General features: G+C 38.3%; 1 protein-coding gene across 6 annotated transcripts in view; it reads right to left on the reverse strand.

Annotated features, from left to right (window-relative positions):
* The window catches only part of CCNH (cyclin H), a 28920-nt gene that overhangs the window by 10085 nt on the left and 5158 nt on the right, over positions 1–13677 (reverse strand). For all 6 annotated transcript variants that reach the window (XR_009600736.1, XR_006060026.2, XR_006060025.2 and 3 more), the window contains exons 3-5: positions 7523–7596; positions 6359–6569; positions 3004–3167 (exon numbers count right to left, since the gene is read on the reverse strand). Coding sequence is in view for 3 of the 6 variants with exons in the window: in XM_012178935.5 (XP_012034325.1) it covers positions 3004–3167; positions 6359–6569; positions 7523–7596 (449 nt within the window). In the remaining 3 variants the exon portion in view is untranslated. The remainder of the gene's footprint in view (positions 1–3003; positions 3168–6358; positions 6570–7522; positions 7597–13677) is intronic.

Genomic DNA, 13677 nt, shown 5'->3' on the forward strand with positions numbered 1-13677 from the left:
TTACAGGTGAGGAATCTGAGTCACAGGGACAGACAAATCATGAATAAAGTCAGGGAGTAGCAGAACTGGAATGTGGCTCTAGTAAGAATTCTTTCGCCTCTTATTATCAAGTCCATGTTAACTATAATTGCTCTTCTTGAAACAAACAGGTATTCCTGATAACCAGTAAGAGTATCACCCCATGCTTTACAAATCTATTACATCTTTTCTGCATCAAGTGAAGTCGCTCAGTCGTGTCCGACTCTGCGATCCCATGGACTGTAGCCTACCAGGCTCCTCTGTCCATGGGATTTTCCAGGCAAGAGTACTGGAGTGGGTTGCCATTTCCTTCTCCAGGGGATCTTCCCGACCCAGGGATCGAACCCAGGTCTCCCGCACTGTGGCAGACACTTTACCCTCTGAGCCACCAGGAAGCCTTTCTGCATCAAGTCCAAATCAAAGGTGTTAATACTGGGTTGGCCAAAAGGTTCATTTGGGACATCTTACGAAAAACCCAAAAGAACCTTTTGGCCAACCCAACAGTATTCCTTAAATGGACATAAAGCTCAGTTAACTGTTTTCCTGGAACCAATGATAGTATTTCTATATTTATATTTTTAGCCACTCTGAGGTTTTATATACTTGAACTTGATCTATAATTAATAACAGCCCAAGTGAACAGATTCTCAAAGTAATCTTTGAGAATAATCTTTCAAACATAAATGTAATAAAAACTGTTAATTTTTCTCTTAGGTGAAATAAAGTTATAAAATTTAGACAATTTTTAAAGAAATTTTGTTGCTATATGTCTTTTAAACTATCAAAATTATTTAATTTATACTACAAAATTTTGATAACTACTTTTGCTATTATATTGTCTTCATCCAGTGTGGGAATCCATTTTAAATATGGAAATCCTGTAACAGCTAATACATTTCTAGTTTTCAGTAACTCAAAGTAACAATTAGTTTTTTCTTTTTCCTTTCAAGCTTCTGCCGTCTTTGTTTCTCTTCGTTACCTAAAAAGTCAAACTAGGAGATGTGAAGTAGAGCTCTAAATCCAATGAAAAAGAAGAAACCCCAAACCAACAACAGAATAGTCCATAAGTAATTATCTTAAAACATCATTCAGAATATAACAACAGCACAAAGGCTTTCCCCTTTTGAAATTAGTAATCAACATAAAAGAAATTCCCATGTATCCCAAAAGTTGGAAAGGAAGTCAGAAGTTAAAAATTATTTGAAAGCATTTTCTCAAAGGTAAAAATGCCCAAATGTCTATAGTGTCTGGGAATGCAATGAAAGTGTATTTAATTTGTAGTGAACCCAAGGTACTATGGGGCTTCCCCGGTGGCTCAGATGGTAAAGAATCTGCCTGCAATGCAGGAGACTGGGGTTCAATCCCTGGATTGGGAAGATCTCCTGGAGAAGGGAGTGGCTACCCACTCTAGTATTCTTGCCTGGAAAATTCCATGGACCGTGGAGCCTGGTGGGCTACAGTCCAAGGGGTTCCAAAGAGTTGGCCGAGACTGAGCAACTAACACCTGCAACTTTCAAGGCACTATAATTTCACTTCACCTGCCTACGTGAAATTATAACTAAACTTCTAAGATGAAATAAACTCGAATTTAGACCTTAGGATCCTTCATCCTTCTCTACTGATATAAGAAAAATCTTACCACTAGCATATAAACTGCATAAGATACAATGCTTAAACAGATTAAGCAAACAACTGGTTATCTGAATTGTGGAAATGACTTTCTTCCCTTACACTATGGAAGCTCCACATTTGCAAAATCCATAGTATCAGTTTGTATGGCCGTCCTTCCTAACTAGACTAAGGATAGCTTGTTCAGTCTTAAATTTCTACAGTATAGTAGAGTGCATGATATATAGACGGCAATGTGGGGGGAGGAAAAACTTCCACAAAGGTTTGCTTAGTAAATGAAGGTATAGATCATTTTGGGATTAAATGCATATATTAATATACAATTGATAAGAAGCATACCATAAATTAAAATATAAACCCACAATCCCTTATCTTGGATTTGTTTTGAAATTCAGAATTTTTCATGTCTTAGAAAGCTAACATGGTATACATACTATGAAATGTGAAATATTTCAGAGGATATATACACTGCCCCAATGTCTCTGGGGCTGTATCCTATAATCAGTTATCTTAATAGCCATGCAAGGAAACTTACAGATATTCCCATTCAGTTGAATAAAGACTAAATCACATCTGTTCACGTCTCCTGCCACCATATCAGTGGATTTTGAAATTACAGACAAGGGATTACAAACATAGAAAAGTTTAAATTTAGAAAGTTTTACCATCCTTCTTCCTCAGCTATTTTAGGAATGAATCAAGCAGAAGTTCCAAGGTATAAAGAAATTAAATGTGAAAGTTTAAAAAGTCTAACTTACTACTTGCCTGGGCTTGAGTTAATTATAAATGAATACAATAAGTATCTAATTAACCTCTGTATAAGATATTACTGTAAGAATCACGTGGATTTAATTCATGTAAAGTGCTTGTCACAGAACACAGTTCTCAGTGTGCACTTATGTATCAGCTATTACAGTCCACAGCTCACTGAAACTCATTTGGACATTCTCTAAAGCATCATTCATTCAACAAGTCTTTACTGAACTCCATGTGCCGTACATGGAGATTAATGATAAAACAAGGCAGATGTATTTGTTGCACTCACACTGCTTACCAGTTCACAAAACTTCTAAATTTTCCATATATTGATAGCTGTTATCAATCTTTTGATAACAGTAGATTTAATTCTACTTTGATCATAAATGGATCACTTTAGCTCAAAAATATCTTACTCAATTTTTAAATATTTCCTTAAAAGGTGATTCCAAGTCTTCCCTCAGTTGTCCTCACCAATGCTCAAGAATAAGAACATGAAAGCCTGCAGTCACAAACTGAAACTTACTTAAAAACTTGGGACTCCAGAAAGGAATAAACTGAGGGACTGAGTCTGATCTAAGTTAAAACACAAAACAATACCTTTCCATAGTAATTCCTGCTCTGGATGCACTAGATAAAATGGCAGTCAGAGCAATCTGGGAAGGTGTGTATAAAAGGTGAGCATCCGTCAATGCAACTCTATTAAGAAAGTCATCAGCTGTTTTCCTCAAAATCTCTGGATTCTCCAACAGGGGATAGCGAGTCTAGAAAGAGAGTTTGCAAATAATTATCACTTCTGAAGGTTTAATGGAGTAGTAACAAGACAAAAATATTTATATAAACCAGAAAGTGCTTAACACAGAACACTTTTATATGTGTAGCCCCTGTAAGCCACATTTAGAAACCAAAGCACCACTTCATTTTGATTTGAAATTCTTTCTACCAGAAGTTTACTTTTCGGAAGTAAGTGGAAATGAATCTTGGTTTGATTATAGAATTATTTTTAGTATATGCCTAAGATATATGAACCATCCCTTGTAAATGCTCAGTCATGTCCAACTCTCTTGCCACTCAATGAACTGCAGCCTGCCAGGCTACTCTGTGGAATTTCCCAGGCAAGAACACTGGAGTGGGTGGCCATTTCTTCCTCGAGGGGATCTCCCCGACCCGGGGATTGAATCTGTGTCTCCTGCCTCTCCTGTATTGGCAGGCAGATTCTTTACCACTGAGCCACCTGATGATTCCCTGTTTTCTAACAGTTTCTACCTAATGAACCCTAATCTTAAACCCTCAGATATATTTCAGATATCCACATTCAAGTCCCAAAGCAGTTAGAAATCTTATACTCTGAAACAAAACAGCCAGAGTCAGTTGTGCAGTCAGACCCAGTTCTTGTCATTATCCCCAAATGCCTGCCATAATATCACAAACCCAATACTCTGACCACAGTGCTCCCTTTCCCAAGACCCAATACTTCACAGCTGTTCGCTGACTTCCTCCTCAGAACCTCTGGTTCCTTATCCCCATACTTGCTCCTACTCACCAGTGTCCATTGGTTCTGATTTTCCTCTTTAATTCTCTGCCCTAGTACGCTGCCAACGTATTTCCAGCAAAACGTCAATAGCAGTCAAACTCAACCAACCTTCTTTTCAATTGTACCCAGATTTCTGGGTCCTGCTAAAGAAAACAATACAACCAAGAGGTCCGGAAATATCCATATAAATTCAAGCTCACTGACCTCAAAACGGCTCTCAACACTGCCTAGCTATGATGATAATATTCCGTTGAAAATGTGTTCTCCCCCTTTTTGGTGATTAAACATTTTCCACCTGACTCAAAGTCTTTGATAATTCTCAGAAACTTCACTGCTCTCAGAAAATGAACTTTGCTGATAAAAAAGACACTGTTTCCTGCTACAGTCAGATCCCCAGGCATAACGTCATCCTTCCCTGTGTTCTCCTCTTTTCCTCCACTAAGAGAAACAGCCAATTCTACGTTGCTTCGAAATCCTGTAACAGGCCCTTTCACCACACTCCAGAGGAAACCTCAAGCTACATATATTCGGTTGCGTTTCATGAGTTCTCTGCATCAGTTTCTTACACAAAACACAACAAAAAACTGTTCCGTTCTGCTAGCAGTCCCTCATACCCCATCTTCTCAATCATCCCACCTTCTTTTTCCACTTCAAAGACAAGCAATTTAATCCAAGATATGGATGTATTTTCTCACCTTTGATTTATTCCCCAACTAGCTCCAATCTGCTTTCTTCTTCCACACTCCACAAAGACTAATTTTACCAAGATCACAAATCACCTTTGGCACTAACTCCAGCAAATGTCAACTTTTACTTTGCCTGAATTCTGAGCAGGTTTGGAGAGCTGTCCCTGATCATATTATAAAAGCATTCTACTTCTCCAAAAGTCCTACCTCTTTAGATATTCTTCAGTCTTCTTATTTTTCCCTAGCTGCCCTTTAAATAGTCCTTATGACCAATCCACTTGAAATCTTCCTGGGGCAATCATGCCCAAATCTATACCTCCTGCCTACCCATCTTCTCTGACCTCCAGACATAAACATCTACCAACAATCTACCTGTATCAATCACAAACAATCTACCTGCATCAGACACAATCTACCTGTATCATAAATGTACCACCATCTACCTATATGCTCAGGCCAAAAACTGGGGATTCTCCCACGGTCTTCACTCTCTATAGGCAATCATTCTTCAAGCTCTACCAACTCTGCCCATCTCCCAAGCCCAAGAAGCTCTCTCTGTACCCAGTGCCACCACGTGAGTCAAACCAACCATCTTCTGTCTGAACTACTGTTACTGGGATCCCTTCATCCATTCGAATCCATTCTCCGCATTGTGCCTGACACATAATACAAAAGTGCAATAAACACCTGGTGCAGACTGATGCATGAGCTTGCCAGCATGTTTTTAAAGCTGCAAACCTGATCATATCACTCCTCAGACCTGACCCCTTCACTGGCTTCCTGTCAACTCTATGCAAAATCTGTAACGTAACTTCCACAGTCTAGACTGCCTTCCACTCAGGCAGACATCCCCATCCCTCAGTTCTGTTTAGGTTCTTCAGTGTACCATGGGTTTAAAATCTGGGCCTTTGGCCAAAGAAGCCTCTGAGCAGGATGCTCTTCTACCACCCGGTCCCTGCTCTTGCTCTGGATTTCGCCTTGTTACACTTTCTCAGGACTGTCTCCTCTTCCTCTCAATCTGCCATCTCCTTCTAAAGCACCCTGTATTTCCCCTTCTGTTAACATTAAGCACACTGAATATATGACACTTTCTTGTGAGACTATAAGGCCTATAAAGTTGAGGCTGTTCCTGTCTAGTTCTTGGCTAATCCTTAAGCACCATGTTTGGCACAAAGAAAGCACCCAAATTTTGCCACTCAAGATGAATGGACCAATAACTCACACTACTCAAGTCCTTCTTCAGGACCAAAACAAAACAACTTTAGTTGCTTTTGTTAGTGTTCTGACAAAACATTTTATTTACTGTTACTTTTGATGCTTACATATTGAATTTAGTTCACAAGGTCCTAAAAATAGAAGTCACTCAGCAATCTTCTAGTTTAAAATTAAGCCTTTTGTATCCAAGACAGTATACTTGAGTTAGAAGAGTTAAGTCTTTAAAAGTGTTACTACAAAGACACAATGGTCTTCATTAGGGTCCCTGGGCTGGCATTTGCAAATCTACTAAATCAGAAGCTCTGGGACTAGTCTGACAATTTCAGTTAATAAGCCCTCCAGGTGGTTCTGAAGCACTAAAGCACATTGAAGTTTGAGAACTATTGCCCTAAGAATTCAGGCGAAACTCATATTTTAGTTAAGCCCATCAGGATCATTATAAATTATAGCAAAATTTTGATTCTTTTAACAGCAGCAAAGGAGTTCACTCTACCAATTTACTTTACATCAGCAAGATTACCTTTAAATCAATGAGAAAGCCCTCAAAGGGTCTGTAAGGATTGTGGACAATAAGGTGGAAATTAAGTTGCTGTATAAGAAGCAGTTCATATTCCAGAATCTGTTCGAGTGCTTTCTCTTGTCCAAGAGGGCTCTCCCGCAGATTTCCAACAAACTGTGGACTAGATACATTGAATTCATCTACTTTGCAAGCCAAAAATGCACAAGTGAGCCTAGAGGAAAAAATAAGGGGAGGAATATGTATAAAATAATGAAATATTTCTAAAAGTATGTTCTAAAACTGCCTAATATTCACAAATGACTATACTAGACATCTTTGGAAATTGGTTAAAAAAAAGTTTCCTGTTTAATCTTTTTATTCATAAGGTGACTAAAGCTGTAGGTTGAACTGTATAATAGTGTCACAGCATTCAATTATTAACTTAATGGCAGTTCAGCCTAAATATCTGGGAAAACAAAATAATAGGAATAAGAGAACTCAGCATCATGAAAAACAAATGGAAGAAGGAAAAAAAGGCACACACATAAGTACATACGGGCCTGGGAAGAAAGTTACGTCAGAGAAACACTGTGACAAGCCATCAGTGGAAGTCTCTACGGGCATTTAAATAGAGGGTTATTGCCTCAAGAACAAGCCTATTAAACTCTCATGGCTGCTACATGAGTTTCAGAGTGAGAAGGATGGGACGCACCAAGGGCCTGACCAGGACTGGTAGAGATGAGAATGAAAAAGAAGAAATAGACAGGGACAGTACGACTGACAGCAAGTTCTTTGCTACGTTTCATACTAACTTCATCTGTAACGATACGCACAGTGCTTAGCAGAGACCAGAAACAACAGATCTTTGTTCAAGTGGAATGAACAGGGAACTACAGGACTTGTAAATTTGTAGAGAAAGAGAAGTTGCCGTAAATGATTCTCAGAGCAACTGAGTGAAGAAAGGTTCCACTAACAGAAAGATATCAGGGTAGCCAATTTGAGAGAAACAGAATGTGAATTTGGACACGTGCCAGTACAGATGTCATCAGAATTTGAGGGAGCAATCTTAAGTTCAGAATAGAATACAAGTATAAATTACCCTTTATTAGGAAGTCATTTTCACACACGTACATGGTCACATAGTAAAAAAGTATTCTTAAGTGAAAATCAATAAATTATACTTACATTATTATCCGGGGGTGATATTCCATTACTGAGTTATTAAGATAAAAGCGCTTGAAATACATACAAGCTGTACCCTAAGATTAAAAATACACATATTATCAGAACCTATCACACATACAAGTTGTTCTGTATTAAAAAAAAAATTTTATGCAAATATTCCTTTAAAAAAGTCACTGGTAAAAAAATGCCAAAACTTATTTTTTTCTTAACTCAAAATAAATTGTGATCGGAAGATCCCCTGGAGGAGGGCATGGCGGGCTACAGTCCATGGAGTCACAAAGAGTTGGACATGACTGAGTGACTAAGTATACACATATATTTGTATAATTTATACAAATGATCAAAGCTTAATCAATCTTATAAAATACTGATAGAATAACACTGTTAGAGCAATGAGTCTTCTCTTTAAATCCACTCTAGATCTGTGATCTAACCATGATCACTGCTGCCAAACCAAACAGCAGAAGGAGCACCTACCATTTACTGACCGCATCCCATGTGCCACACTTTGTGCCAAGTTCAAAACTATTACCTTATTTTAATTCTTATAACAATTTGGTGAAGTGTTGCTATCTCTACAGAGAAAGAAAATAATATCAATGAGGTTAACTGACTTGCTCAAGGTCAGACATCTAACAAGGAACAGGGATGTTTTCAACCAAGGTCTGCCTGTACTTTTAACCACTATTTCATTTGGCTAGAACCAATGAAATAAATATCTATTTTAGGATGGAAAAAACATATTTCTTTTTAAGTACTTCTGAAGCTTAGTTTGGTCACTTTACATGAAACAAACATCAAAACTATCAGTTATAAAAAATAAGTTATATAAAGGCAAATCCACAAAGAAGTTTATTCAAGGATTCAGTTTCTTCATCTGAAAAGATCACTTTAACCTACTGCCTCATGTTATAGTTTTCTTATCAGAAAAGACTAAGACCAAATCTGGAGATGGAAAGGAAGCACATCTAAAATTTTACATAAATCTGATCTCAGATGGAAGTCTGATTAAAAAAAGAAAATACTATGAATACTTTTGGACTATATTTTCAATATACTTCATTTATCAATTTTAAAAATGGAGATTATTTACTAGGAGCTTATTCTTTTGTGAGTCAGAGATTATTCAATCAGTTTAACTTTAAAATGTATGATCTACTTTCACTTAAGACTTTCATATTTGATATTCACAACAAATCTGTGAGGTTATATGGAAAAAATAAAAGCATATAAATTAAGCTTTTAAGTTGCAGTTTATTTTCTATCAACAAGAATACACATATCCAGATGGGAAAACAAAATAATACTCCAGTAGAATAAGTGAAGTGGAGACACACAATCTACCTATAAGAATTCAGATTAAGGATGGTAGAGATCAATGATCCAAGAACTCAGAAAAAGAAGAGGCATAGATTAAGAAGATAAAAGAAGTGTTTAACAAAGAGTGAGGAAATATAAAGGACCAACAGAGATGACCAATACCTTAACTCAAATAAAAAATACATTAGAACTCTACCCAGCAAGGCTCTCATTCAGATTCAACAGTGAAATCAAAAGCTTTGTAGATAACCAAAAGTTAACAGAATTTAGCACCACCAAACCAGTTTTACAACAAATGCCAAAGGAACTTCTCTAGGTGGAAAAGAAAAGGCCACAACTAGAAACAAGAAAACTACAAATGGGAAAGCTTTTATATACCAGCAAAGGCACATATACAGTAAAGGTAGGAACTCATCCACACACACAGTAGCAATTGTGAGGAGAGTACAAATGCAGGATATTGAAAATGCATTTGAAACTAAGAGACCTGAAACTTAAAACAATCTAGTGTACATTTACACACACACACACACATGCACACACACAGGCTTCCATGGTGGCTGAGTGGTGAAGAATCCATCTGCCAATGCAGGAGACACAGGTTCAATCTCTGGGTTGGGAAGATTCCTTAGGGACGGAAACGGAAACTCCCTCCAGTATTCTTGCCAGGGGAAATCTCATGGGCAAAAGAGCCTGGCAGGCTATAGTCCATGGGGTCACAAGAGTCGGACATGACTTAGAGACAAAAGCAACTATATATATATAATATATATATAAAATCCTCATGGTAACTGCAGACTAAAAATCTACGATATACACACACACAAAAAGGAATCAAAACAAATAACAATGAACAAAATGGCAATAAGAAATGCACACTGATAATTACCTTTTAAACGCAAATGGATTACATGCCCCAACCAAAAGACATAGACTGGCTGAAACAAGACCCATATATGTACTGTCTACAAGAGACCCACTTCAGATCTAGGGATACATACAAACTGAAAGTGAGGGAATGAAAACAGATTCCATGAAAACGGCAATCAAAAGAAAGTTGAGTATTGAGGCTCATATCAGACAAAACAGACTAAAGATTTAAAAAGGATTAGATTAAAAAAGGACACTACATGATGATCCAGGGATCAATGCACAAAGATACAACAACTGTAAATACATTTGCATCTTGCATAGGAGCTCCTCAATATATAAGGCAAATCCTAACAGTCAATAAAGGAGAAAAGGACAGTAACACAGTTATAGTGGGGGACTTAAACAACCTAGACAGCATATTAAAAAGCAGAGACATTACCTGCCAACAAAGGTCCATCTAGTCAAGGCTATGGTTTTTCCAGTGGTCATGTATGGATGTGAGAGTTGGACTATAAAGAAAGCTGAGTGCTGAAGAATTGATGCTTTTGAACTGAGGTGCTGGAGAAGACTCTTGAGAGTCCCTTGGACTGTAAGGAGATCCCCACCAGTCCATCATAAAGGAGATCAGTCCTAGGTAGTCCTGGAAGGACTGATGTTGAAGCTGAAACTCCAATACTTTGGCCACCTGATGCAAAGAAATGACTCATTTGAAAAGACCCTAATGCTGGGGAAGATTGAGGGCAGGAGGAGAAGGGGATGACAGAGGATGAAATGGTTGGATGACATCACTGACTCAATGGACATGAATTTGGGTGAACTCCAGGAGTTGGTGACAGACAGGGAGGCCTGGCGTGCTGTGGTTCATGGGGTCGCAAAGAGTTGGACATGACTGAGCGACTGAACTGAACTAAACACCCTACTTACATCAACAGACAGATCATCCAGACAGAAAATCAATAAGGAAACTCAGGGTTTAAATGACACATTAAACCAGACGGGTTTAATTTAAATTTATTGAATATTTCATCTGAAAGCAGCGGAATAAACATTTAAGTGTACAGGGTACACTCAGACAGATCACATGTAACCCATGTAAGCCTTGATAAACTTTAAAAAACTGAAATCACATCAAGCATCTTTTCCAACCACAATGTTATGACATTAGAAATCAACCACAAGAAAAAAGCTGTAAAAAACACAAACACTTGGAGGCTAAATAATATGCTACTAAAGAACCAATGGATCGCTGAAGAAATCAAAGAGGAAACCAAATTCCTAGGTACAAATGAAAACCAAATCGGGACAATCCAAAATCTTAGGATGCAGTAAAAGCAGTTACAAGGGAAGTTTATAGAAATACAGTCCTACCCCAGGAAATAAAGATCTCAAACAACCTGACCTTACTCTTAAAGCAACTAGAGAAAGAACAACCAAAACCCAAAGTTAGCAAAAAGAAAGAAATCACAAAGATCAGGGCAGAAATAAATGAAATTAGACACGAAGAAAATAATAAAAAAGCATCAATGAAACTAAAAGCTGGTTCTTGGAAAAGATAAGCAAAACTGACAAACCTTTAGCCAAACCCATCATGAAAAACAGGAGAGGGCTCAAATCAATAATGAAAAAGGAGAAGTTACAATAGATACCACGGAAATACCAAGGATCACAAGAGATTTGTACAACCAACTATATAAAATGAATAGCCTAGAAGAAGAAATGGACAAATTCTTTGAAATGCAAATCTCCTAAAACTGAACCAGGAAGAAATGGAAAATATGGACAGACCAATTGTAAGCAATGGAATAGAAACTATGATTAAGAATCTCGCAAACAAAAGCCCAGGACTAGATGGCTTCATGGGTAAATGCAATCAAACATTTAGAGCAGGGGTCCCCAACCTCTGGGATCCAAGGCCTGATGATCTGAGGTGGAGCTGTTGCAGTAATAATAGAAATGAAGCACACAATACATGTAATCTGCTTGTAATCACCCTGAAACCATCCCCACCCCACCCCTCCAGGTCCACTGAAAAACTGTCTTCCACAAAACAGTCCCTGGTGCCAAAAAGGTTGGGGACTACTGATAAAGAGAATAGTTTAGAGACTAGCTAACACCCATCCTTCTGAAACCCTTCCAAAAACTGCAGAGGGAGAAACACTCCCAAACTCATTCTATGAAGCCACCATCACCCAGATGCCAAAACCAGACTGATACCACAAAATAAAACTACAGGCTATTAGTTCATCACTCATGAACATAGATGCAAAAATCCTCCACAAAATACTAGCAAACTGAATTGAACAATGCATTAGAAAGACCATTCACGAGGGATTCCTTGGTGGCTCAGTGTAAAGAGGCTCAATCCCTGGTCTGAGAAGACCCACGTGCTGTGGAGCAACTAAACCCACGTGCCACAAGTACTGAGCCTGTGCTCTAGAGTCTGGGATCCACAACTACTGAGCCCATGTGCCACAACTACGGGACCCGCATGCCCTAAGGCCTGGGCTCTGCAGCACGGGATGCCACCCAGTGGTAACTCCGTGCGCTTCCAACCAGAAAAGTCTGTGCAGCAAGGAAGACTGAGCACGGCCACATGATCACACGCCATGACAAGCGGCATTCTTCTTAGGCTACAAGTATTTTTCAATATCTACAAATTAATTACAGTGATATGCCACATTAATCAAGTGAAGAATAAAAACTATATGATCATCTCAACAGACACAGAAAAAACCTGACAAAATCCAATACTGATTTGATTAATACTCTCCAGAAAGTGCACAAAGAGAACCTACCTTAACACAGTAAAGGCCATATGTGACCAACCCACAGCAACATCATGCTCAATAGTGAAAAGCTGAAAGCATTTCCTCTATCATCAGACACAAAACAAGGATGTCCACTCTCAACATTCTTACTCAACACAGTTTTGGAAGTCCTAACCACAGCAATCAGAGAAGGAAAAAAAACAAAAGGAATCCAAATTAGAAAAAAAAAATATATGTCACAGTCGGCAGATGACATTAGACTAAACACTGAAAATCCTAATGATGTTACCATAAAACTACCAGAGCTCATCAGTGAATTCTGTATAGTTGCAGGATACAAAATTAATACACAGAAATCTCTTGCATTTCTATATACAAATAAAAGATCAGAAAGAAATGTTAAGGAAACAATTCCATTTTTGACCACATCAAAAAGAATAAAATACCTATGAATAAATACACCTGAGGAGGCAGAAGTCCTGTACTCTAAAAACTGTAATACTCTCATGAAAGAAATCAAAGATGACAAAAACAGATGGGAACATATACCATATTCCTGATTGAAAGAGTCAACACTGTCAAAATAACTATATTACCCAAGGTAATCTACAGATTCAATGCAATCCTTATCAAATTACCAATGGCAGTTTTTGTAAATCTAAAACTAAAAAAATCTTAAAATTTGTATGGAAACACAAAAGACCCCAAACAGCCATACCAATCTTGAGAAAGAAAAACAGAGCTGGAGGGATGAGGCTCCCTGACTTATGACTTACACTATTAAGACACAGTAATTAATACAGTATGGTACTGGCAAATTATTAGAATCCGCCTGCAATGCAGGAGACCCCGATTTGATTCCTGGGTTGGGAAGATCCACCGGAGAAGGGATAGGCGTCCCACTCCAGTATTCTTGGGCATCCCTCCTGGCTCAGCTGGTAAAGAATCCATTTTCCCTACTGGCTCAGCGGGTAAAGAATTCCACAGTGTGGGAGACCTGGGTTCAATCCCTGGGTTGGGAAGATCCCCTGGAGAAGGGAAGGCTACCCACTCCAGTATTCTGGCCTGCAGAATTCCATGGACTGTAAAGTACATGGGGTCACAAAGAGTCAGACACAGCTAAGCAACTTTCACAGGCAAACCAACAGACACATAGATCAATGGAACAGGATAGAAAGCAGAGAAATAAACCCA

This window comes from Ovis aries, chromosome 5 (genome assembly GCF_016772045.2).
Source record: "Ovis aries strain OAR_USU_Benz2616 breed Rambouillet chromosome 5, ARS-UI_Ramb_v3.0, whole genome shotgun sequence".
NCBI classification, from domain to species: domain Eukaryota; kingdom Metazoa; phylum Chordata; class Mammalia; order Artiodactyla; family Bovidae; genus Ovis; species Ovis aries.